The sequence below is a fragment of the Microcaecilia unicolor genome, chromosome 2 (genome assembly GCF_901765095.1).
Source record: "Microcaecilia unicolor chromosome 2, aMicUni1.1, whole genome shotgun sequence".
Taxonomy (NCBI): domain Eukaryota; kingdom Metazoa; phylum Chordata; class Amphibia; order Gymnophiona; family Siphonopidae; genus Microcaecilia; species Microcaecilia unicolor.
Genome location: NC_044032.1, coordinates 51,667,333 through 51,695,036, shown reverse-complemented (window position 1 = coordinate 51,695,036; position 27,704 = coordinate 51,667,333). Strand labels below are relative to the sequence as shown.

The 27,704-nt window shown below is 43.2% G+C and overlaps 1 protein-coding gene across 1 annotated transcript in view; it reads left to right on the top strand.

Moving 5' to 3' along the window:
* The first annotated feature begins 20,033 nt into the window (after positions 1-20,033).
* Positions 20,034-27,704, top strand: part of MYO5B (myosin VB) — a 696,980-nt gene continuing 689,309 nt past the window's right edge. The window contains exon 1 of the mRNA XM_030192939.1: positions 20,034-20,179. Coding sequence (XP_030048799.1) covers positions 20,153-20,179 — 27 coding nt within the window. The 5' untranslated portion in view covers positions 20,034-20,152. The remainder of the gene's footprint in view (positions 20,180-27,704) is intronic.

Below are 27,704 nucleotides of genomic sequence, written 5' to 3'. Positions count from 1 at the left end.
TCAGTCCTATAAAAATGAGTGCTATGTGTTATTCTATAAATGGTGTTCAGAATTGGGCGCTATTTATAGAAAAGCGTTTGCTGGGATTTGCACCCAATTTTGAACATGAGGGTTTACACCAAGTAAAACCTGGTGTAAATTCTTGCGCCTAGCTTAGGTGCAGGTCTCCCTAATTCTGTAAAACTGCGCGTAAATTCCAGGGATGCGCCAGATCCTCCCGTGCTCCTCTCATAGCTGTGTCCCCTTTTCGGATCCTAGCACCTAAAGATGTGCGCACAAATGTTGGCTGTTAATTAAATTGTGCACACAAATTGGGTAAGTGCCCATATTTTTACGTGCAATTTTGAACGCCATGTATAGAATTAGGGCGATGCTGAGCTAGACATACACATCATAGACAGTCCCTGCTCTACGGAGCCTACAATCTATCCAGCAGAGACAAACAGGACAAATAAGAGAATTAAGGAGCTTCATGTATTATGGGAATGGCTAAAAATTAGTATGGGCATGAACAGCAGAATAAAGGGTTAGATTTAAAAGCAGCTTCAAAAGGTGGATTTGAATAGAGCCAGAGAATGTGCATGGCACACCGACCCAGGAAGTACATTCTACATTTAGAGCGCAGCACAGTGGAAGAAACCAAATCTGAAGTTGACAATAAAGGAGGAAAGCACAGGTAAGAGTAAATTAATAAGCAGAGTTCCCAAGGAGGCGTGCAGGGAGAGATTAAAAAAAAAGGAGTGGTATTTTTTTAGAGGTACTAGAGTTATGCAGTATTCAGGTATAATATGTAATGAAGAAAGTATTTTTTCATTCGGTGTTAATTAAATGTGGAGGTTGCTACAAAGCATGTTGTCAAGGCTTTTATATATGGCTTGGTTGGGTTAAAACGGAGTTTGGACAAGCTCTTGGAGAAAAAGTCCAGGGCTAATTATTATTGATAAACTGAGAGAATGCCACAGATTTATTGCTGAGCCCATGCAAAAAAGAGATGAATCTACTCTTTGGGAGTACTTCCTAATGGAGACAGGACACTAGGCTCATTGGACCTTTGATCTAACTCAGAATGGCATGAGTCCTCCTCTCCTGTACCCACACTGTAGTTGCATTGTCCAGAAGCCATACAGACTGATGGGGTCCGTAAGATCTATTATAAGTGGCCTCTTTGTTTTTAGGCAACTGAAACGTGCAAAAGACTACCAGGGATCTTCTCTCTCAAATAACATATCAGCAACTGCAGCGGGATTTTGAGAAAGCAGATGAATGGCGAGAGTATGAAGAAGGACTATGGCTGAAAAAGCATACCAGGCAAAACTCAAAGAAATTCTCTCCCGACCTTACGCAGATGAAAATAATGTTCACCCCCTAAGACATCAATGCACTTCCATTCTCAAGGAACATCCAGCCAAGTAGAATTTATCATTACATGAAAAAACAAGTTCCCAGCCTCCTTTCAGGCTCTACTTGAATGCATTGAATCTAAGTTATAGCTGAAGTCATGTCCTCCACCATAATATTATGAAATATATGTTATAACAATTCGTGTTTATTATAAGAAGCTCATTCATACCCAACCCATTTATTTTGTAAAAAGAGAGACCATTATATTTTACTTTTCTTTAGCATTCAGGTCAGCAAATGTACCTTTTTTTTTAAGTTACGTGTAAATTGGTATATAAGGTGTTTGGAAAGCCGCTGTGCTTTATCATTTCATATGGATTATATTTGCATTTTCTTTCAAATCATATATGTTGATTTTCTTGTTTCATAAGTGAGAAACAGAGAAACATGACGGCAGATAAAGGCCATATGACCCATCCAGTCTGCCCATCCTCTGTAACCCCTAATTCTTCCTGTTCCTAAGCGATCCCACATACAACCATTTCATAAAATTCTGTGAATGACCTAAATGTAACCATGGACATTTCTCACTGCATTTTAAAAATGTTTTATGCCTGAATTTCAGTACTCATATTTTCTTACAAGAAAAAAATAGTTTGTTTTATACATTCATAAATATGCGTTCCAAGCTATAAGTCACTCCTTCTGCACCAGTTCTTTTAAGACCATACTCAGGAAGATTATGACCTGCATAGACATAACAAGTTAAGCAAGATGTGAACCGCAGGCCTCAGCAGTGCTGGCCCAAACATCAGGCAAGACTTGAGGAAGAGGAAGTGGCAAAGGGCCAGAAACTTAATTGAAGGGGGTGGTAAGCTGAAGGTTCCTAGGACAACTAATACTCTTGCCTAATGGCTGGGCCATCCCTGGGCCTCAGACAGTTAATTTAGGGCTCCTACACATACAGCCATCATGCATAGCCTAAAATATAAAGCTTAGACTAGCTGAGAGGCTAGCTCTGGATACAGTTCTAAAGGAGTTCATCTATAATTTATACAGATCAGGTAAATCTTTGGAGTTTATTAATCTGAGACTAGTTTGATTTTAACACATTCATGTTGAAGTACTGTGAGAAATGGCTTTAGCTGTACGATGGGATTTTCTGTTAATCAGCAAACTTTCTGAGAAGAGTTACTACTGAGCATGTCTACTGCTTTCACCTCTAGCTAAAGCTTTTGTTTCTTTCATCAAAATGTTGTTAGTATTCTATTTTCACACCTTGATCCAAAATAAATTGTTTGCATTGATAGTTCTATTTTCTACAGTAACTTAAAAAAAAAAAAACAACAGCCTGAGAGAGAATGTCTGTCCATCTGACTGGATCGTTCTCTTCTTTACCTCCTTTCATTTTCAGTATGGTATAAACTAGCGACCATGTCATTAAACCAATGCAGCACACTGTATGAATGCTTACCAAACTGGTCCATAATTAGGATGTTTTCCACTTTTTCATGGAAAATATATAAAAAATTTGTTGGAACTTTTTCTTAGAGGGGTTGGGAGGGTTACACACCTAGCCACTGCAATGACATCTGCTGTTAGTAAATGAGAAATTTTGAGAAATCCTTTTAAGACTGAATTCTCCATTGTAATCTGCTTAACCAGTCCAGACAAGTGGGTTGTATCCCCATACCAGCAGCTGGAGTTGATAAAGGCAGTGATGTCAAGAGTGGCCCATACCAAAGCTGGAGATTTACCACCACTAAACTGAAGAATGCTGGAGGTTTTTCTGCAGGCCTCAGATGCACATGTCAAAAACTGACGTATTCTAATTAATAAATAGAAAATACAATTCCTTTTTCTCTGTTGCCATCTGGTCTTTTTATTTTTCTAAATAGTGTTGGTTCCAGTCTCTGGTTTCTGTTTCCTTGACTTCTCTTAACTCTGTTACCAGGGTCTCTTTGTTCATTTGGCATTTCATCTGTCACCATTTCCACCATTTATCTTCCCTCTGTTTGCTACCCTCTGTGTTCAGTATTTCCCCTATGTCTCTACCGTAGCCTCCCATCGTTATGTTGAACAATCCTCCTTCTCTGGGTCCCTACTTTGGCCCTGTCCATCATCACCCTACTTATGCCCCTATCCTCCCCTCATGTGTCTATCCATTATCCCTCTGTTCCTAACCCTTCCATGTGTCCAGCATTGCTCCTCTGTGTCTCTATACCTCCCATATCCAGCTTCTCTCCCTCTCTTCCCTTCCTCCTGCCCTCCTACACAGAATTCAGCAAATGTCCTGCTCTGTCCTATCCCTCCCACCCTTCACCTGTGGTCCAGTATATCTCCCTCTTCCTCCTTTTCCTGCAGATCTTGGTATATTTCCTCTCCCTCCCCCACAGGTCCCAGGATGTCTTCCTCCTCTCCTACATATCTCCAGCATCATTTAGTTCTCCCCTCCCCCTTCACGGTTCAACATCTCATTTCCCTTCCCTGGTAGGGTTACCATATGGCTCCAGAAAAAAGGAGGACACATTGATCCAGTCCAGGTTTTGCTTCCATTGAAAGCAATGGAAGTAAAACCCAGACTGGCTCAATCTGTCCGCCTTTTTCTGGAACCATTGGGTAACCCTACTTCCCTGGGGTCCTTTAATTGCCCTTGGTCTCCCCAGCAGCACAGCAGTGCTGAAAACAGGCTGCCTGTGGGGTAGGCCTTGGGGCCTTTCCTCTGCCAGTCCACTTCCTCGATTCTAACTTCCTGTTTCCATAAGGGTGCGACTGGAAGAGGGAAGGCCCACAAACTGCCACATGGAGCCTGTTTTAGCAATTTATTATTATTATTAGCATTTGTAAAGCCTACCAGAACGCACGCAGCGTTGAACACCTGACATAAGAGACAGTCCCTGCTCAAAAGAGCTTACAATCTAAATAATACAGACAGACAAGACAGTTACGGCAGGTTTAAAGGACCTCAGAAGAAGGAGAGGGGAGTGAGAGATACCAACCTTGAGGGCGAGGAGCCAGTGCTGGAGAGAAGGTCACATTGGTGAGTAAGCTGTGGGGAGGGGATGCTGGTGGTTGCATGTCTAATGTGTGTGATTTGGCATGTCTGTAAAGACAAAACAAGTAACAATTCACAAAGGTATTGTATAAGCACAAAGGATCATTAGTTTAGAGAAGACAGAAATCAACTGAATGAGGGATCCTTTTATTTCAGTGCTGCTTTGCATTTTTTCATCTTTCAAAACATATTTTGAAGGAGGAAATTACTTTGATTTACTTTGCTGATTTTTACTATACGTGAGAAGCTGGACTGTTAAGATTCAATGCAAAAATGCAGACTCAAGCTGCACCCCGCACAAGGCGGAGACGAAGGGCCCAGCGAACAGCAAGAAAGCGACACTGAGCTCACCAAACAAGAGGTAGCGAGGTGGTTTAAAGCTCTGAAGGGCTGAAATGTCGGCAGTCGTATTGAGAGAGTTCAGAGAGGAGATGTGGTCCCTCTTCACAAAAATGGTGACAGAAAAGTGGGAACCACAGGCTGGTAAGCCTCACTTTGGTGGTTGGAAAAAATAATGGAGGCACTGCTAAAGGAAAAGATAATCAACTCTGTAGAATCAAACAGGTTGCAAGATCCAAGACAATATGGTTTTACCAAAGAAAATCATATGAAAACAAATCTTATTAACGTGGAGGGGCATAATCGAACGGGGCCGGTCATCTCCGGGGCCGGCGCCGTAAAGGGGTGGAGCCAACCGTATTATCAAAAAGATGGCCGGCCATCTTTTCTTTCGATAATACGGTCAGGGCCGGCCAAATCTCAACATTTAGGTCAAATGTTGAGATCGCCAGATTTAGAGATGACTGGCTTCGGTTTTTGGCCATAATGGAAACCAGGCCCGGCCATCTCAAACCAGGCCAAATGCAAGCCCTTTGGTCATGGGAAGAGCCAGCATTTGTAATGCACTGGTCCCACTGACATGCCAGGACACCAACCGGGCCACCCTAAGGGGGCACTGCAGTGTACTTCAAAAAATTGTTCCCAGGTGCATAGCTCCCTTACCTTGGTGCTGAGCCCCCCAAAACCCACTCACCACAACTCTACACCACTACCATAGCCCTTAGGGATGAAGGGGGGCACCTACATGTGGGTACAGTGGATTTGGAGGGTTTTGGAGGGCTCAACATTTACCACCACAAGTGTAACAGGTAGGGGGGGAAGCATAAACATATCTGCTGCAGAATGTACAGCCCATGTCACTCCTTGTGAATGTGAGGTGAGACTAATGATAGTTACTTCTTCCATAAAGCCTGATTAAGAGCCAAGCTTTGCCTACTTCCTGTTTTCTTCGACCTATGCTTTTGGCTCCCGTATTCCTCTCTTCACTTCTTTGATTTTATCTGCACCTTCTTTGCTGTATTCCTCTTTTTGTGTTCTTCTGTATTGCTAACCCGCAACTTCGAAGTCATCTTCAACTCCTTCCTCTCCTTCTCTGCCAATATCCAGCAGACAGCCAAGACCTGTCTCTTCTTTCTCTATAACATCCAAAAATTCGCCCATCCGCTCCGAGCACCACCCGAACTCTCATCCACTCTCTCATCACCTGTCGCCTTGACTACTGCAACCTACTCTCACTGGCCTCCCACTTAACCATCGATCCCCCTTCAATCCGTTCAGAACTCTGCTGCCCGTCTTATCTTCCGCCTAGACCGATATGTTTCATATCACCCCTCTCCTCAAGTCACTTCACTGGCTTCCGATCAGGTACCGCATACAGTTCAAGCTTCTCCTACTAACCTACAAAAGCACTCAATCTGCAGCCCTTCATTACCTCTCTACCCTCATCTCGCCTTACGCTCCTACCCGTAACCTCCGCTCACAGGACAAATTCCTCCTCTCAGTACCCTTCTCCACCACCGCCAACTCCAGGCTCCGCCCTTTCTGCCTTGCCTCACCCTAGTACTTGGAATAAACTCCCTGAGCCCATACGCCAAGCCCCCTCCCTGCCCATCTTCAAATCCCTGCTCAAAGCGCACCTCTTCAATGTCCGCTTTCGGCACCTAACCATTGTACCTCTATCCAGGAAATCTAGACTGCCCCCAATTTGATTGACTGCACTTTTGTCCTTTAGATTGTAAGCTCCTTTGAGCAGGGACTATCCTTGTTAAATTGTACAGCGCTGTGTAACCCTGGTAGCGCTTTAGAAATGTTAATAGTAGTAGTAGTATATTTCATGAATGCTATTTCTTTTGTCTTTATTTTTTCAGTCAGCTTATTTTGGATAATTTATTGGTTTAATTTCTCTCTTGCTTTTATTTACTTTCCTTAAATAAAGACCTGTCGCCATGTTTATAGCACTTTTCAGCTTGGATCACTGATTTCCACTTCTTGTATGTCCTCCCATCCGGTCAGCTCTTTCTTCAAGTACTCCTTTGTTTACTAAAGTCCTGTTTCAATCCAGGACTTTTGAATTTTGGGTGTCTGCTTTAGGCTGTTATATCAAATAGTACCTTGGGATCATTACCACTGCTCAGATGGAAATGCAGTAAGGTAGGCCAGTACTGCATTTCTTTAGGGGAAAATGTGGTGTCAGATAGATAGATAGATAGACAGACAGACAGATAGATAGATAGATACTGTGTTTCAAAAAACTATACAAAACTTGTTTTCTGCATAACTCTGTCAAAACTTGACCAATTTCAATAAAAGTTAGGGATATATCATCCTGAATACATTTGCCAAATCTGTGATTGTTATTTCAATATTTGTACTGGTGGAATTGTCTATTCTCTTGTTTGAACTTACTCTTGCTGTACACTATCTTGAGTTGTTTTTTTTTTTTGGGGGGGGGGGGGGGTCTTTTGAAACACAGTGTATACATATGGTTTTGATATTCTGTCTTCCATTAAGATTGAATAAAAATTATTAACAGGAGCCAATGCAGAGGCTACCGCAGGTAGAAACGTGTGATTAATTAGCAATCTGTGCTTGTTGCAGAAAGGGGTTCACCGTGGCAGTTTAATTCACATGGTAGACACAGCCGTACACTACATGGTGTCCAGAAAAAAATGGGGCCCCTTGTATAGTTTCAACTATTTAAACATTTAGGGCCCTGTTTACTAAGCATTATAAGAGCGCTAACCAGTTTTTATCGTGCATTAACCATGTACACGTGCCAACAATATCCCTATAGGCACCTGCATGGTTAGCGTGTGCACTAAGTGTAGGCGTGCTAAAAACACTAACGTACCTTAGTAAACAGGGCCCTTAGTATGACCTTTGAAAATATATTAGTCCTGTCTTTATTAGGAAACTCCCTTAGCAATGGATCCTAAAGGTTACTTACTACTACTACTACTAATCATTTCTATAGCGCTACCAGGCGTACGCAGCGCTTCACACTTGAACATGGAGGGACAGTCCCTGCTCAATAGAGCTTACAATCCAATTATGACAGACAGGACAAGTAAGGGATAAGGGTTAGGACAGACAGGACATATCAGGGATAGGGGACAGTTGAAGGTTTAGGTTTAGGACGTCATTTTGAAAACAGAGATCATCTAGTTTTTACAGCATCTTGCAGTAACACCTGTCAATAATAATTATAATAATAATTTTTTAATAATAGTACATTTGTTTTTGGGTTGTTTGGAAAAAATGTTGGGGGGTCTTGTCTTTTCTAGACGGCGTGCATATTAAAATGGATGGTAATGAAGCACTAGGAATTCCTTTGTGACAAAAAGAAGTAAACAGGAACTTTTAATACATGTAGACTGTGAGAAAAATTTTGCCAGGACCAGGGCAGCCTAGAAGGGTCAGTTGACAAGATTTAATGCCAGTTTTTTTAGTTTTGAAATACTTCAGCTTTCTTTTTTCTGCAGCCAGATCAGTGTCTGCAACTTTGAAAGACAGAACGGGCAAATTACAGGTCTGTGACTGTGAGCATGTGTGAACAAAAATGAAAGTGCTAACACACATCTGTGCATGAACTGGAATTTTGTTGTGTGCATGTAAGTACATAAGTGTTACTATACTGGGACAGACCGAAGATCCAAAAACCCAGAATCCTGTTTCCAACAGTGGGCAATCCAGGTTACAACTACCTGGCAAGATCCCAGAACATTTTATGCTGCTTATCCTAGAAATAAACACAACCAAACAAAATGGTAGAGATGCAGTAACTTGATCACTCTGATTGGTATACTACGGGGAAGTCCTCATACAGTCACTTTAGGCAACAGGCTTATACCAATCTGGTATGCCTAATTCGTGTGACAACTTTAAATCATAGACAACCCCCCTACCATCCGTACCTATTTTTATAAGTATTTTTTACGTCTGCTGATCAAATCCAACTGAAAAACTTCTTGTGCAATTGAGTGACCAAGGTGAATTCAGTGGAAGTTTTCTTATTGTATAGAATAGACTTCAAACACTTATCTGGTGTATATTATTGAGCAATCCCAGGAGGTACTTGCTATCACCGACAGGTGCCTGTTTCGCTCAAAGTGCTTTGTCAAGTATTTGACAGTATCCTAGAAATAAGCAGTGGATTTTCCCCGAGTCCATCTTAATAATGGTTTACGGACTTTTTAGGAAGCTATCCAAAACCTTTTTAAACCCTGCCTATACCCCATTTTCTGGCAACAAATTCAAGAGTTTAATTACACGTTGAGTGAAGAAATATCAGCTTTGCAAAATGGTATTTGCACAAATTTTTGGGAAGTCTAATATATATGCACAAAATAACATTCCAGGCATGCACAGATGTATAGTGACACGTTCATTCTTGTTTGGACATGCGCACAGTGAAGGCATCCTTACTGCAGAACCTTTGTACACGTGTCCTGGGTAGGCTTTCCCGGTTATCGTGCAAGTTCTGTGCATGTTGAATTTGCATCTCATTAGGTTTACAGCAGTGTTTTACCTATTTGCATGTGCTAACCTGCACGTTATCAATTTAAAAAAAAAATATTTTTTTTTTCAGAAAGGGCGTGCCATGGGTGGAGAGTGGGCATTCCCATGTTATCCAGCTAGCATATTAGGATCAGCAAGTGCTGGATAATGCAGGGTTAATGCGAATGCACTTAGCACCTCATAAACTGGAGGCAGCACACTGATAAAAACATTAGTATACGACCTGCAACTTAAAAAGAAATGTCTTAAAAAGTGCCACATTAAGGGGTCCTTTTACAAAAGGGCGCTAGGCCCAGTGCCAGCTTAGCGCATGGCAAATCGGCCTTATCATCAGGCTTGCCCAGGAGCCCCGTGGTAGTTCCAGCTTTGCCACATGCCATTTCCAGCACTAGAAAATACATTTGTATGTTCTAGTGTTGGGGGGGGGGGGAGTGAACCTGGCAGTAACTGGGCAGCAATTCCCACCGGGTTTCCACTGGAGCCATAAGGGTTCCAGCAGTAAATAGCCACGCAGCAATTTTTAAATACCACATGGCCATTTACTGGCCCTTAAAAAAAGGCCCTTTTACCGACGGTGATAAAAGATGGCGTTGGTGCGCAGCGATCCTGTGTGCTGACACCACTGTGGGCCATCTTTTATTGCCATTTGCTAACAGGGCCCCTAAAAGCACGGGGTACAAATGTAACAAAAAAAAAATCTGGGCCTAGTCCGAGAGAAATCCCACATTACCACATATTACCCTCAGATTTTACCGTGTTTTAGTAAACTCGCCCCTTAAAAAGTTGTTGATAAAGACAGTGATAATAATGGACTTGGTCCCTGAAGTAGGGACACAAACAGATTTTTCCTGATTCGATGGACTCAGGAAAGGAGGAAGAAGTTCTCGGGGATGAGCAAGAAGTATTATCCTTGGGAGCCCAACTTCCAGCTCGTTTTCCTTGTAAATGTGTCCTTCTCTTTAAAAACAACAACAAAAAAAAGTTTTCTTTGAACCTTTTCAGTTGCGCAGCTTTTCTAAGGGGCGTCCTTTTACCAAGCTGCAGTAATGGCCTCCTGCGGTGGCGTTGATGCCCCCTTTTACCACGAGGGGTAAAAGGAGTTTTTGTTTTAAAGGTAATGGCCATGTGGTAATTTCCTGGGGGAGCCCTTATCACTTTCTATTTGGGAGATGGGAAGGGCCCCCCGGCACTAAAAAAAATATATATTTTCTGAACACTTGAAACGGTGCGCGGCACACATCGGAAATGCCGCCAGGCTCCTGTGGTAGCTCAGCGGTAGGGCCGATTTGCTGTGCGCCATTTCCGTGGTAGCCCTATCGCGGATTTGTAAAAGGGACTCTAAATTTGCAGGGTACTTTGGGCCTTGTTCCAGTAAATTAGCTGTTTTAAGTTTTACTTTGGGAAGGTTACCCTATCTTTCCTAGTTATTTTTTTTTCTTTATCCAACTTATCTTGGATCTATTATTTTGCATCCTGATTTGTGGGCTACTGTGTCTAGTTTATATTTGTAATTATTTTTGTAATATTAAGGCATGCTAACAGATTTAGCGTGCACTAAATGATGATGCCCGTGATATTCCTATGGACATCTTGTCATTACCACATGCTAAATAAGGGGTCCTTTTACTAAGCTGCACTGAAAAATGGCTTGCGGTAGTGTGGCGCGGGTTTTGGGCCCACGCCAGTCCATTTTTCAGCACACCTGTAAAACAGGCCTTTTTAAAATTTTTGATGAAAATGGATGTCAGGCAGTAATGACCTATGCGCATCAAATGCGACTTGGCGTGCATAGCTGACACGTGCCAGAAAGTAAAAAAAATATTTTTCTAGTGTGTGTAGCGGACGCATGCGAACAATGAAACTACCACAAGGGCCATGCGGTAGCCATGCAGTAACTCCATTTTGGCGCGCGTTGGGCGCGTGCAGATGCTTAAGTGGCTTAGTAAAAGGGACCCTATGTCAGCACGCCTTAGTAAAAGGAGCCCTGTATTTTTTCCCTGTATACTTATGTACATATCCAGGCAATTTTTCTTTAAAAGATGTTTTTGTCTTTGTAAACTTCAATAGCCTAAATAAAATAAAATAAAAAAACTATCAAAAGCAATGACACAAAGACAAAAACAAAAGTTAAATAAATATAAAAGCAAAGCATAACTTAAAAGTTAACAAATGTAGGGGTCCTTTTATTAAGCCTTGTTAAGCACAAACGCAGGCTTAACGTGACAAAATGGCTATCACAGGACGTAGTAAAGTGTCTTGTGTTAGTTTTGTTATTTGCACGTGGTGATCATACACTAATTATTTTTATTTTTGGGCTGGGGTGTGTCATGGGTGGAGAATGGGCATGGAAGCACAAATTGGTTAGTGTGCTGATATTACCGTACACTAACTTCTTTAGGTATGCTTAATGCCGTAGTCTTTAGCACATTAGTGCATGTCCTGAAAAAACAAAACAAAACAGAAAAACGGCAATTTTAATTCTACAATAAACCTGGGCTCAGCATGTAGGAAAGTCCCACATTAGCACACACTAGGCCCAGGTTTTGCCACAGTTTACTAAAAGGGCTCCGTAATTAAGAATAAACAGAAAAATGCATGCTATCATCACATTACTTTGGATCTGGCTCAACATTTTTACTAGTAGTCAAGGCAAGTTACATTCAGGTACAGTAGGTGATTCCCTGTCCCCCAGGGCTTACATGTGAGCGGCCCTCTTACTAAAACACACCCATTTCTAACGTGGCAGTATTTTTGTCAGGTCGTGTGCTTGAATATTCCACTTATCGTACATATCTGGTTAGCAGTGCCTCTGAATTTCATCCCTTGTGGGGGTTTTGTTTCTTTGAGGGAGCAAGAGGAAAGGAGGATTTCCCCTTAGAATTTCAAAGATAGCATGGACAGATGGGTTCTTCCTAGTACAACGGATGCCTTTACAGCCTTGCAAACAAGCCTTGTTGTCGGGGTAGCCTCAGAACACAACTCACTTGGATTCCTTGACCAAATACATTCAGATTTCTTTTGAACATTCATTGTAAATAACTTGCACACCAAGCCTGTTTGGGTAGGGAGGGGATTCCCTTGAGGGAGGGCTGGAATAGAACAAAAACTGCTGTGCTAATTTGAAACAAAAAGAAAACAAAAACAAATAAAGCATTTCTTGTCAAAGAGAGATGAACAGGGGTGTGGCCACAGTGGGCCTGGGTGGGGCCTGGCACCAATCCCTTTGGAGTGGCAGCAGTTATGAGCCAATGAGAGGAGAAATGGAGGTGGTGTCAACATTGTATTGTCTAGTGCCAGCTTATGTTAATTGTAGACCCACAAAAAAAAAATCAACCTATGCTACTGGAGCCGGATATTTTAGTATCTCAGAATCACTTCTTCAGTTTTTCCTCTGTTGTGGCAAAGCACCATTCTTCCCTAGAGAAAGGAAGTAACTTGTATGCTGTGTTGGCCACAAACAGTATAAATAAAGCAAGCAATACTATCATTCTGGTACTTAGCATTTATGTGACTAGCTGTAGAAAGCTACACTCCCTGCATCAGGAAAGGGGTTAATTGCTAGTGAAAGGCCCCACATACTGTCTTGCTTGCTGTCTTACTTCCTACACCAAAGGAAAACAAGCTAAATAAGCTGTTGTGGCTGTCTGAGACCAGCAGGGGGCATGCATGTGCCATATAGCTACAACTAAAGATTACGGATGGGGTACACCACATTGGCAAAGATAAAATAGTGACCAGAAGACAGTGTGCCAGGGAGAAGAGGGACACACAGACAAGTGGGGAACAGGGGAGACTGTGTCAGAGAGAAGAAGGACCAAGATGCAGGCAGAAAGACGAGGACCCAGAAACAGGGCAGGGAGAAAGCATGCAGGGAATAAAGAACCCAGCAAAGCTGGTATTAGACAAACTACTAGGTGGTCATCTAGGATGGCAGCTTCTGGGTAGGCGGCAAAAAAAACAAATGCATTCAAGATAAAACAATAGGTCCTGACAGTCACACAACACAAAGAGCCACCAGTATGTCATTTACCCTCAGAGAGTGCTGGCAATTTTCAAAACAGCTTATTCCCTGAATAAATGGCTTTGGAAAGTCATCTTAGAGCAGGGACAGTCTCTTCATGTTCAAGGTGTACAGCACTGCGTACGTCTAGTAGCGCTATAGAAATGATAAGTAGTAGTGGTTTATTATGTAAATATATACAAAACCAAGTATAATGGCCTGTTTTGCACAGGATTGCTCTGGGAAGGGTGATGTGGGGGTAATCTTGATAGCTGAATGTAATATTAAAAATCTTGGGGGATGGGGCAAGGTCAGTGCAAACCAAGGAGGTTTCACTGAAGGAGATGGCGGAAGCATGCTTGACCCATGATCTGGCCTGAAGCCAGTAGGCGGAGCTTGCCGCCATACAAAGTAAGGTATTTTGAGTGTATCAAAATGGTGGCTGCGTGGTAGGGAGGCAATTAAACCTCCTTGGGTGTGCACGGCTTCAGCCTTTTCGTATGACACCACCTCCTTTCAATCAAACCTCCTTGGTGCAAACCATGTGATTGCACAGGGTGGCAGTTCCAGTGGGGCAGTAAGGAATGGGTCCGATCAAATAGCTGGCATTTTTATCTTCCCCAGCACCTGATCTGCTGACAGTTGGTGGTAGCAGAAGCAGTTGGAACTTGTTATACCACTGTTGCCACTCTTTTTACAATCGGTCTGTCTTCTGACACAGACAGTAACCTGTTGAAAGCTTGCAGTTCAAACTTCCTCTCTACAGAGCTTCCAAATTACCCAGTTCCAGGAAGAAGATTTCAGGCCAGTCCTGGATTTCTGCCAACCTCATCCAGGTGCATTATGGGACCTTTCGCACTGATTTCAATGGGTAGAGTCAGGAACTGCAAATCCCATACTGCTTTGAGATATAAGTTTAACACGAGGACTGGCTAAAAACTCTCCCTCCTAGAACTGGGGAACTTGGCAGTGCGGTCTCTAATCATGATTTGACAAGTTCAGCAGAGAGGAAGATTGGTCCATGAACTTTCAACTGGTTGCTGTGCCAGGAGAGAGACAAAGAATGGCAAAAGCAGTATAACAGATGCTGGGAAAGTGAGAGGCAGAAGCCAGGAGGCAGCTGCTTGGGAATGGGGGGAAAGGGGGAAGGTGGAGGCAGGAACCAGATCCTGTGGAAATGAAGGGAAGCAGTAACCAGGAGCCAGATGCAGGGGAAGGTGAAAGGAAAGGCAGGAACCAGCTGCAGGGAAACAGGGAGCTGAGGAAGGGTGGGGAGGCAGAGACCAAGTGCTTGTTGGGGGGAGAACTACAATTACCAGATGGCTGCAGGTCATGTAGGGCAACCTGAGAAAGTCCTTTTGTTGCTTCCATTGAGTGGAATAGAAATAAAACGAGGACTAGTCCAGACTGTCCTCCATGACTGGAACCATCTCGTAACCTTAGGCGGAACTGAGGTGTTGGGGGAAAGGGGACAGCAGTAGTAGCATACTCAGAACCAATTTTTTAAAGGGTAATGGTTAATATGGATGGGCACTAGGCACCCCCATTTTGTCTGCCTCCCCCTTCTTCCTCCATCTTCCCCCCCCCCCAAAAAAAGAAATTACAATTAACTTAGGGCATCTTTTACTAAAGCGCGCTCACGATTTTAGCACGCGCTAAAATTATGGGCGCGCTAAATGTTAGAGACGCCATGGCATCTCCAACGTTTAGCATGCCTACAATTTTAGCACGTGCCAAAAACGTGAGCGCGCCTTAGCAAAGACCCCCTTTGGTAGCGGGGATCTCCCAGCCCCACCAACTGAAGAAATCCGGAGTTGTCCCATCGCTAAAGCTTGTGCATGAATTTGAGCATATGTTGAGAGCTGAGCTTCCTCGCAGTGCTGACATCAGTGACTCAGCGGCTGCGGCTGCTGCTGACTGCTGTACTTTAACTGACTTGGGGCAGCTCCAGAATTCTTCAGCTGGTGGGGCTTGGGATATCTGCCAGCCACACGATTGGTCCGCCTGGATGCTGGGAGGGTCTGAGGCAAAAAGTGGATGAGCCCAGGCCATCCCAGTTCTCCCCCCGGCTATGCCCCTGGATGGTAGGGACCAGATGCTAGGGAAGGAAATGAAGAACTACAGGAGGGGAGTGAAGAGGTGGAAATGGGGGACTAAGGAGTGAGTGAAAGTAAAGGGATTGGGAAGCTGGGGAAGAAGTGAGAGATGGGAGGATGAGAGTGAGTAGAAAACTGGTAGGTGAGAGGTGAAAAGAGGATGAGGACTGGTGCTTGAGAAAAAGGGGCAATAGGGAGGCCAAGAGGGGAGAAACAGAGAAGATGAAAGGAAAGACCATTGTCAGATATAGGGCAGAATAGAGGAGAAGGGAGAACTCTCATCTCTCCCTACATTCCTCCCCGGGAACTCTGTTCACTGGGTAAATCTCTCTTATCTGCACCCTTCTCCTCCACTGCTAACTCCAGAGTCCCTTCCTTTTATCTCGCTGAGCCGGTACGTCAAGCTCCATCTCTGGCCGTCTTCAAATCTAAGCTAAAAGCCCACCTTTTTGATGCTGCTTTTAACTGTTAACCCTTATTCACTTGTTCAGAACCCTTATTTTATCATCCTCACTTTAATATTCCCTTATCTCTTGTTTGTCCTGTTTGTCTGTCCTAATTAGATTGTAAGCTCTGTCGAGCAGAGACTGTCTCTTCATGTTCAAGTGTACAGCGCTGCGTACGTCTAGTAGCGCTATAGAAATGATAAGTAGTAGAGAACAAATGGAAAAGACTAACAAGAGGAAAAGAGAAAGGAGTGATGGAATCGGAAAACAAACTGTCCAAGCAATAAAGGCAGAAATAAAGCACTCTATTTTCAGTTTTTAGTTACTGGAATATGTTACCTTCGGGAAAAAAAGTGCATCTCTTCTCTCTTTCAATGTTGTATAGTTCAGGAAGCAATGTATTTATTTTTCTAGCTCTCCGTGTTACATGCAGTGTCTGCCTTATTGGTTGTTTGAATGTTTCTAATTTGTGATCCCTTTATTCTGTATTAGGTGCACATTGGTTTGAGTTCTGCATGTGACAGAAGTGTGAGTAGTTTTGGTGTAGGGATCTGTTACCCTCCACTTTGCTCTGTTTCACACTAGGAGGTACACTGGTGTTCTCGGGCCTCTACCAACTGGATTTGTTATGCAACACCATTTCAGGCATGAACCTCACTCTCAAGCCACGGTCTATGTCCCATAGTAATATCTGCAGCATTTACTTTTCATAGGTAGAACTGCTACTACTACTTATAATTTCTATAGCGCTACTAGACGTACGCAGCGCTGTGCACCTGAACCCGAAGAGACAGTCCCTGCTCGACAGAGCTTACAATCTAATTAGGACAAACGAACAGGACAAACGAGATAAGGGAATATTAAAGTCAAGATGATAAAATAAGGGTTCTGAACAAGTGAATAGGATTAGGAGTTAAAAGCAGCATCAAAAAGGTGGGCTTTAGCTTAGATTTGAAGACAGCCAGAGATGGAGCTTGACGTACCGGCTCAGGAAGTCTATTCCAGGCATATGGTGCAGCAAGATAAAAGGAACGGAGTCTGGAGTTAGCGGTGGAGGAGAAGGGTGCAGATAAGAGAGACTTACCCAGTGAACGGAGTTCCCGGGGAGGAATATTTGAATCCCGGCAGTTGGTGTGGCACAGGTTCTGACAAGAAGTAATGTATCCAAACCAATTGTTTTGAAATTATTCTATATTTTAATATAAGTATCAGATTTCTTTACTCTTCAATACAATTGAATATTCAGATTTGCTCGAGAAGCCGAGTGGTTAGAGTACCAGGTTGAAAACCAGGGAAGCCCAGTTCCAATCCTGCTGGTACTCCTTGTGATCTTAGGCAAGTCACTTAACCCTCCATTGACTCAGGCACAAACTCAGGGGCCTCTTTTACTAAAATGTGTTAAAATCTAAGGCTCAACATGTTTTAACATGGGACCTTCCCATGTGCTAAGTCCAGATTTAACATGGGGGTTTATTAGGATTAAAAAAAAAAAACACCAACTTGTATTTATTTATTAATTTTATAGAAGTCTTTATTTAGTATTGAGAGACACAATACAAACAAGAGAAAAAATAAACATCAGCCCGCAGCCAAATACAGAAGCAACAATGAAGGAAAACAACCTCCACTTAACAATGAGCAAATAACTCTCAAACCCCAACAAACTACAAGCGCATGACCCTCTACGATTTCTAACCATTTTTGTAAATATCTCGCCTCCCCCCCCCCAAGGAGAACCCCCCCCTGCCCTCACCCCTCAACCTAACCTCCCCGCCCCCTCCCAACACTGGCAAAATTCCCCCCCTCCATCAGCAATGTTTCAAGAATGGATCCCATATAGCTTCCCACTTAGTCAGAGTGTGACAACAAATTGCCCAGAGTCAGATTCCACATTAATTCTTCCATTAATGCACAGGGCCTGCGAAAAATTAACATGTGAACACTAGGAGGCGATGTGCTCCCCCTCCATCAGCAATGTTTCAAGAATGGATCCCATATAGCTTCCCACTTAGTCAGAGTGTGACAACAAATTGCCCAGAGTCAGATTCCACATTAATTCTTCCATTAATGCACAGGGCCTGCGAAAAATTAACATGTGAACACTAGGAGGCGATGTGCTCCCTTGTTAAGTCTATGTTATCCAGTTAGCGTGTACCACATCCTCTCCCAACTAAATAAAAAATAAATTAACTCGTCATTAGCGCAGAGGCAATATGCTGCAAAACACGTTACTGCATTTTGTGGTAGCCAGCGAGACGGTTGATATTCTGTATCTGAATTTTCAAAAGGCGCTTGACAAAGTACCTCATGAAAGACTTCAGAGAAAATTGGAGACCCATGGGATAGAAAGTAGTGTCCTACTGTGGATTAAAAACTGGTTAAAGGATAGAAAACAGAGAGTAGGGTTAAATGGTCAGTATTCTCAATGGAGAAGGGTAGATAGTGGGGTTCCTCAGGGGTCTGTGCTGGGACCGCTGCTTTTTAACTTATTTATAAATGATTTAGAGATGGGAGTAACTAGTGAGGTAATTAAATTTGTTGACGACACAAAGTTATTCAACGTTGTTAAATCGTGGGAGGATTGTGAAACATTACAAGAGGACCATACGAGACTGGGCGTCTAAATGGCAGATGACGTTTAATGTGAGCAAGTGCAAAGTGATGCATGTGGAAAAGAGGAACCCGAATTATAGCTATGTCATGCAAGGTTCCACGTTAGGAGTCACCGAGCAAGAAAGAGATCTCGGCATCGTTGTTGATGATACGTTGAAATGTTCTGCTCAGTGCTGTGGCGGGTAAGAAAGCAAATAGAATGTAGGTATTATTACGAAAGGAATGGAAAACAAAATTGAGGACGTTATAATGCCTTTGTATCGGTGACCGCACCTCGAATATTGTGTTCAATTCTGGTTGCCTCATCTCAAAAAAGATTTAATGGAATTAGAGAAGGTACAGAGGAGGGTGACAAAAATGATAACGGGGATGGGACAACTTCCCTATGAGTAAAGGCTGAAGCGTCTAGGGCTCTTCAGCTTGGAGAAGAGACGGCTGAGGGGAGATATGATAGAGGTCTATAAAATAATGAGTGGAGTGGAACAGTCAGACGTGAATAATTTGTTTACTCTTTCCAAAAATACTAAGACTAGGGGGCATGCAATGAAGCTACAAAATAGTACATTTAATACGAATCGGAGAAAACGTTTCTTCGCTCAACGTGTAAACTCTGGAATTCGTTGCCAGAGAATGTGGTAAAGCTGGTTAGCTTAGTGGGATTTAAAAAGGGTCTGGACGGCTTCCGAAAGGAAAAGTCCATAGATCGTTATTAAACGGACTTGGGGAAAATGCACTATTTCTGGGATAAGCAGTATAAAATGTTTTGTACTTTTTTTCTGGGATCATGCCAGGTATTTTGTGACCTGGATTGGCCACTGTTGGAAACAGGCTGCTGGGCTTGATGGACCTTTGGTCTGTCCCAGTGTGGCAATACTTATGTACTTACTAAAAGCCCTCCTGGGAGAGGGAAATAACCAACTGTACCTGAATGTAACTCACCTTGAGCAACTACGGAAAGAGATGTGAGCTAAGTCCAAAGAAACAAGTTAACATGACAGGATTAGCTGTAGTTGCTAATATAAACACATATGGTTTGTTTTTTTTTTTTTTTTTTGGGGGGGGGGGGGGAAGGGAACTGCATTTATATTATGATGGGGGCTTAACAGGTATATATTGCTTAGGACCTACTAAATGGTTAATTCCGGCCTGAATGGGGCTCGCTTGGAATTCATGGGGCGGCAGCACATTGATCGTTTATACAGAGCAGCTGAACAGCAGGTAGGGGAAGAAAGGGGAGAAGGACTTGATAGTTCATCGAGTGGAACAACCCATGAATCCAAAGACAGAGAGAGTGGAAAGATTATATTTACAAAGGCAATGCAGAGACAGACAGGGAGATGGGTTGCGTGTATTTAGAAAAACAAGAGGGATCCAGAGACAGCGAGGATACTGGAAGAGTGCAAAAGAGGGACCCAATACAGAGGAAAAGAGTGGATGAGGGGGAAAGAACGAGGCAGAGACCGGCAGGAAGGAGAGAGAGAGAGAGACTCAAAGAGTGTTAAAGCGATGCACAGCTGAAGCGCGGCTCTGGCCAACACCTGCGCTTCCTCTCCTCCTCCCCGCGTCCCTCCCTCTACCGTGTCACCTGGACTCTCCCCGCCCCCTTCTGCCCTCCATACCTGGGCAGGGAGCGGAGGAGGCAGCAGCAGGAAGCGTTGGGCTGCGGAGACCATGGCCAGGGCACAGCGCAGGCAAACAGCGTGATCGGAGCCCAGCTCTCCTCCCTCCCTATCAGAGCCCAGACATGTCCGCCTGCGAGCTCTACACCCGGGTAAGTGAAGCGGGGGAATCCCCGCGGGGCCGGGCTGCTCCTTTCATGCGGGGAGTAGGAGGGGGTTAAACTGCAGAACTGCTCCCCTTTTAAAAATGCGCGCTTGCACGCTTCCGATACTCGGGAGCCCCCCATTCCCAGCCTGGGGCCCCTGCAGTGGGGAGGTGGGAGCGCAAGACAGGTGCAGGCGGGGCGGAAGTTTCACTGCAGTTTCGGCAAAAGTTAGGGACCATCCGCAGTTCTCCTCCTCCCTGAAAACGTCAAGAGTTGTCCTGAGAGCGGTCAGCAAGGAAGGCAGTGTCCAGGGGCACCTCTGACCCCCCCTCCCTCCCCGGTCCCAAATCTGCCTGCGAAAGAGGGACCCGCACTTTGGGTTGGTTCCTTCCTTTACTGCGTGCAAAGATTTATTGTATAATTGTAGTTAATTATTGCTTTGATGCATTTGCTGTCGTACCTGTGAAATTTCTAGAGAAGTGGATTATATGGGAAAAGGGGATTGCCCGCGATTTGACTCACCCCCTTCCCGTGCTTGGTTACTAAAAATCTCCCAGTAAGAGTAATTAACGCTGTTCAGCTAGGCAGCCTGGCAGCAGCTGGGAAAAGATTATTTGCTGGCAACGATCATTAGGAACTTTTTTTTTGTTTTATGTAGGTTCTGTTTGCAAAGTTTGCCTGAAAATGATTCTTTCAGTGCATTGTGCAATAGTCCAAAGTGCCCTTCTGTCCACTAACTTAAAATTTACTGTCCTGTTGTAATAATAATGATTTGAATAAGAAACCCTGTGTCATGCTTGGGCTTTGAAACCAGATGTGTTGGCCAGAGAGGCCCAGGTTGTCTCACATTCCAATCCAGGTGGTCCATTTTGTTTTGATGCCCTCTCCGTGGGCGCTTGATATGCCAAGTATTTTTCTTATAGCTAGAGTGGGCTTGGCGCATCAGGCGCCTGCCCCATCTGAGGTGATGTGGTCAAAGTTGGAGCTGGGCTAGTATGAGAAATTCCAGGAACTGCTGAGAAACTGTTCAAAGAATTTGAAAAAGACTAATAATGATGAAATGGAAAAGTGTTTCACCCAGAGAGGGTGAATATTTCTGCATGTTGCACATGGAATATGGCTTAATTGTCCTGTGCAGGAATACTGTGTTATGCTTAAATTCACATGTATGATCATTGGAATATATTCACTCATGTATCTATAATGTCAGAATGCAGGCTAAAGAAAACTGAAGCGTGGGAATGGGCATTCTATTCAGGTTTGACAGCGTGTGCTGTGTAGCTAATAGAATTGTTTTATATAATGCCACTGGTGTGCGGAGCTCAGCACATGTTTGCAATACACCTTCTGCCAAAGAACTTTCAAGCTAAAAGGATCTATTCATCAGAATGCATTAGACCCCTAGGAGTTTTGATAGATGGTCCCCTGTGTTTTAACTGGGGTTCAGTGTCTCATTGAAGAGCACACAGCACATGGTAGATAACTGAATTTGCAATGGGGTTTTCAAGTACAAAGCATTTGTACCTATCACTGCAGTACACCCCAAGCCAAATTAGCACCAGCTCCTTTCAATTTTCAAGCCCTCCCGCGGGAGGTGGTGGAGATGAAAACGGTAACGGAATTCAAACATGCGTGGGATATGCATAAAGGAATCCTGTGCAGCAGGAATGGATCCTCAGAAGCTTAGCTGAAATTGGGTGGCGGAGCAGGTGGGGGGAAGAGGGGTTGGTGGTTGGGAGGCTAGGATAGGGGAGGGCAGACTTATACGGTCTGTACCAGAGCCGGTGATGGGAGACGGGACTGGTGGTTGGGAGGCGGGAAATACTGCTGGGCAGACTTATACGGTCTGTGCCTGAAAAAGACAGGTACAAATGCAAGATATGAGTTTATCTTGGGCAGACTAGATGGACCATGCAGGTCTTTTTCTGCCATCATCTACTATGTTACTATGTAAGCTCAACTTTTTGTTCGGGGTTTGTGTCTTCTTTTTGTTTTCTTTTGCGACCTCTCAGGATGCTTTCTAGGTGGTCCTGGAACTGGAAGGGGTGTTTTCCTGTCATCAGGAAGTTATTCACTCTTCCCCTCCCTGGCACCTGGCCAGATCATGCCCTCCCATGTCCTTGCCAGCTATAGCCCCGATTTTCCTGCATCACACTCACTACATAATCGGCTTTATTTATGTAAGAGGTTTTCTAAACTCTCTTGTGTAGTGCATCAGCAATGTTCTTCCATCACATGCCCAGTTGCTCAAGCGTCTTACTGTTACTGCAACAGATTCATCCATTATTGTTGGCATCAAGGAGCATTTTCAATACTTAATTGATACTTATTTTCCTGTTCATCCACTACAGTGTTGGTTCTCTTCTACACCCACATCTGAAAGACAATCCAATTATCTTCCCAGATGATTTAAAAGCACAGGCAACCAAATCTTTAAGAAGGTTGTACCAAAACCAGATCGAAATGGAAGGCTCGAGTCCATCATCATCAACAACTCTGGATCCTCCGCAATCCACATTCCCAAAAAGAACTCCCCTCCAAAAAAATGAAAATGGATGTTGGCAGTTTTCTAAGCAACTTTTGTGAAACAATGCCTCCTTTTGAAGGCCCTTATTAATGAATTGGACAGTTGTTTATATTCGAGTGATGCAGATGACGATGTTTTGATTTTTTTTTTTTCTTTTTCTGGAAAAAACAAAAGTGCCGGCCCAAACTGGCAAAACTTGACCGGAGTATCTTGTACATTCATGCTGCCAGCTCTTCTTATGAGAGGACATTTTCTGTTGGGGGAAGGACTATGTAAGAAAGGAGAGCTAGACTGAATCGTGAGATTGTTGACGACTTACTCATCCACAGATTAAAAAATCATAACAGTGCTTCATAGGGCATATTTCTCCCTTGCTAGGGCATACAGAGCGGGGTGTATTTTGTCCCCCTGTTCATTTTAACAGGGATGATTTAGGATTTCTTGGTGTAGTAAAAGTCAGATATTGTTGGAGTTGGAAAAGCAGAGGATGGGAGGGAGAGGTTATTTCAGTTGCTTGGTTGTTTCTATTTGTGGTTTTATAAATAAGTTGTACAGAATATTCCTTTTAGTTACTTAGATTTAAATATAAAATCATAAGTGTTCGAAGCTTCGGCAGATGAGGACACAGTCCGCGGGGATGGGGACAGACTTTGTCCCCGTGTCATTCTGTAATTTAGATCCCGCACCTAGGCTGTTGATATGTTTCCTGGGATGATCATTCAGAGATGAGATAACCCAATCGAACATCAATATGAGCATTTCTGTACTAGTATGATTCTAATAAGTGTTAAAATGCACACAGTAGTCGTGGCTAATGTATTAAAGGTTTCTTTGATCCTAAGTTTTGAAATTAACAAATTGTGCTAAGGTGCATTCATCTCCGAGCAGGGAGTGCCTGGATACCAACAACAACAGTTTCAATGTTTGCATTTCGTATACAGCGTTCAGCTTCCTTTGTACAGGGGATCCTTCCTGCACATGTTGGTAGAGGAAGAGTAGGACTCTTGAATGCCATGTGATTGTGTTCAGCATCTCATGGGACACAGTTCTAAATGGAATGTCACATTGTTAGATAATGGACTGAAAATTGATGGTGGAATCTTAAAATATGCACGATTTTCACAGCAAATTTTCTGCACTGCCTTTTAATATTGTATGTGTGTATTCAGGTTTTCTCAATTATCTGCCAGTGAGGATGGGATTGTTCCCTGGACTCACCTCTCCCTTTTCACCTTAAAACCTCCTTGTATTTGCAAGCTGTGTGCTCTGAAACAGCCACCCTGGGGAACCTGAGTCACAGAGGGAGTAGTTCTAGGGCGAGGAGTGCTGCAGTAGTGAACATTTGTAAAGATCTCAGCTGGAGTCACAGTGCACTGTTGCATCAACATAATCGAGTCCTATTATGGAGATTTTACAAATGACAGAGCTCACATCCTATAGTCTGGGAAGGACACACCCTTTATGAACATTTTCAATTGGATTGCGCAACACACCAGCTTGTCTGACCCATTTTTTTTTTTTTTTTTGGCTACAAATCCTTCAGGTTGACTAGCACGTTATTTATTTTAACAACTTGTACCCTGCCTAAAATCTAGTCAGTTTCCAAATATACATACATACATAAATAAAAACCACATAGAACAAGCAACATAAAAATACAAGACCACAAGGTGGAGGAGGTAGTGTCGGTGCTGAAAGCGTTTTAATGGATGTTATACGAGACAAGCTTTGAGTACTGAGGGGCCCTTTTACTAAGCTGCGTATGAGCCTACATGTGTAAAGCACGCGCCAAATCGACATTACCGCCCGGCTATCGTGTGAGCCGGGCGGTAATTCTGAATTTGACATGTACCAAATCCCGCAGTAGAAAATGTTCTGTTTTCTACTGCAGGTTGCATACCCGGCGGTAAATAACAGTTGGCATGCACTGCATGCTTACCGCACGGGTAGCGTGTGAGACTTTACCGCTAGGTCAATGATGGCGGTAAGGGCTCAGGCCAAAAATGGACATGCGCTGGTTTCAGTTGTAGTGCACGTCCATTTCCCAACCCCTTAAAAAAAAAAGGCCCTTTGTCCTAGATGCGGGGAAAAAATGGGCCAGCGCATGCCCAAAAGACACGCTCGCACTACCGCAGACCACTTTTTACCGCGGCTTAGTAAAAGGACCCCCTGCTTGTTGTCCCACCCGAGTACAAGTCAAGAGGGGAATACCTGTGTCTTGCACTAAAGAACTTTGTGACGGAAACATTCCAGTTGGATTAAGCCGTAAAATGACTTGATGCTCATGTGGTTGAAACTCTGCTTCGGAGACCAAATGTATGATGCTCTAAGCATCTTAACAAGACGTCTCGGTAGTGTACTCTTTTTGTCTGGGTTGCCTTTCTTCATTCATATCTTTATAGGGTCTTTCAGAAGGGGGAGGTGAGAAGAATACAAAAAGTGTTCGTTTCTTATAGTCAAGAATCTCTTGCCCTGAGCTGCCTTTTCAGTTGTTTGTACTATTGTCTTGTCTTGTGGGTAGTGGCATGGTGGTATCTTATCTATGTGGTGGTCTGTAAGGCTTGGCTAATTTTACAGCTGGGTAGGTGGCCCTTCTGAAGCTCTAAACCTGAGAGTTGGAATACCCATGTTTTAGGCCTGGATTTTCTGCTTTTAATAATTAGGGTCCTACCCGGAGTTTTAAGCTCTGGCTAAAGTATTCTTAGCTAAGCAGTTTTAGTTTCCACATTTGTAATGCTTTTGGAGGATGTATGTTTATGAGCCGCTCAGAAGGTGATTAATGATTGATAATTACTAAAATAATTGAACAGGTAATTTTGTCTGTTTAGACAGTTCTAATATTTACTGATTCTATTATTATGTCTTTTTTTTTTCCTGGAGTTCTGTTTGCTAGTTGTAGATTTGACTTTATTAGTGTGATGTATTATACTGCCATTATGAGATTGTAACAGTATTTTATGTTTTTTTACTTCATCATGGCATACATAATTGCAAGTGTGGGTTATAAAAATAAATTGGAATGGAAGAATGGTACACTTTATCCACTGTTTTGGAGTACCTGGATTCCTAATTAGACTGAAATTGTTCCCTTCCACCCCTCTTTTAACAGCCTGAGATGTTTAATAGGCAGTACAGTCTCTTAATGTTGCTTTTATACTTTATGGTTGCTGCAGATCTGCCTTCCCCTTCGTTATGAGACCAAACCTGGCCCTCCAATGTGCAATGATAAAGGTACCACAGACCCCTTTTCAAAATGAGACAAAGCATTAAAGAAAAACACAGGGGTTAATATTCAGCGAGACTTAATCCAGGTAGGGACGACTCGTACCTGGGTCTCTTCATAACCAGGTTATGCCACTGAATACCCAGTCAGACCACCTCGACGGTATTGGGGTGGAGCTAAGGCAGAGCCTGTAGTTGCCCAGCTAGCAGTGATCGTTGCCTGATTAGTGGACTAAATAACTAGATAACGTTAGGACTGCTCTTTTTCTATCCTAACTTTATCTGGATACCATCTGAATATCACCAGTACGCGGCTAAGTGCTGGTGCCCATTGTATACCTGGATATTCAGTGCTGGTCAGTGCTGAATATTTAAGTATATATAAAAAAAATCCATAGTAGCTACTGTTTAAAAAAAATACTGCCACAGGGTGAATATTGACCTGACTATATATTTGCACAGTGTATTTTTTTGTTAGAAAGTTTTTTATTGGCAAGTCGTTGCTGCTGAAATTAAGTAGGCAGCTTGAATTCTTCAGAACAGCATCCTAAAAAGTCAAGCACACAGCTACTTCTGGAGAGCCAGATACTGGAGTGTGTAACCTAGTGGGAATGAATTGTATTAACCAATGAAAAAGCTAGAGTGAAAGCAAGAGTAACAGCCAATCAGTGGATGGCTTATGTCTGGGCTTTTCCTGACCGGAAGTGGGGCGCTTTTGAGTTAAAATCTTTTATTATTGTTATTATATATTTTTAAAGTAACAAAAATATGTATAAAAAATGATGTTCCAATAGGTGTTACATTACATGCTCAAATGAATAGAACAATGAAAACAATTAAAAAAAAAACCACAATACTAAAATACTAATGAACCTCATAAACTAATGGAACTTCATAACAGCACAAGAAGTCTCATTGCACACAAAAGGACACCAATTAGACATACTAGCCCACAGATTTTCAACGAGTAACAACCACATATTATCAAACCACACATGGGAAGAGGTACCATGGTCAGACCACAGCAAGCTCACTTTCACACTACAATGGAAAGAAAACATCAAGGAAAGAGGCCAAGAACCCAACACACATTCACAACCAGAGGAAAAGTAGACAGCCATACACTCTGGACGACATTACTAAATGAACTCAATGACACACCACCCGAGGATAAACACTTCAAGAGAAACAGGGACGAAACAAGTGAAAACACACTGAACAAAATAGCACCACTACTACTACTACTTAACATTTCTAGAGCGCTACTAGGGTTACGCAACGCTGTACAATTTAACAAAGAAGGACGGTCCCTGCTCAGATGAGCTTACAATCTAAAGGACAAAATGTCAAGTTGGTGTAGTCTAGATTTCTGAGTATAGGTGTGGTGGTTAGGTGCCAAAGGCGACATTGAAGAGGTGGGCTTTGAGCAGTGATTTGAAGATGGGCAGGGAGGGGGCTTGGCGTATGTGCTCAGGGAGTTTGTTCCATGCTTGAGGTGAGGCGAGGCAGAAAGGGCGGAGCCTGAAGTTGGCGGTGGTGGAGAAGGGTACTGAAAGGAGGGATTTGTCTAGAGAGCAGAGGTTACGGGTAGGAACGTAAGGGGAAATGAGGGTAGAGAGGTAAGGAGGGGCTGCAGATCGAGTGCATTTGTAGGTTAGTAGGAGAAGCTTGAACTCAAAACAGAAACAAAAATCACAAAACAACCAAGGCCCTGGTTTAATGACACACTATTAAACATGAAGAAACTCTGTAGGAAACTCAAAAGAGCTTGGGCAAAAAACA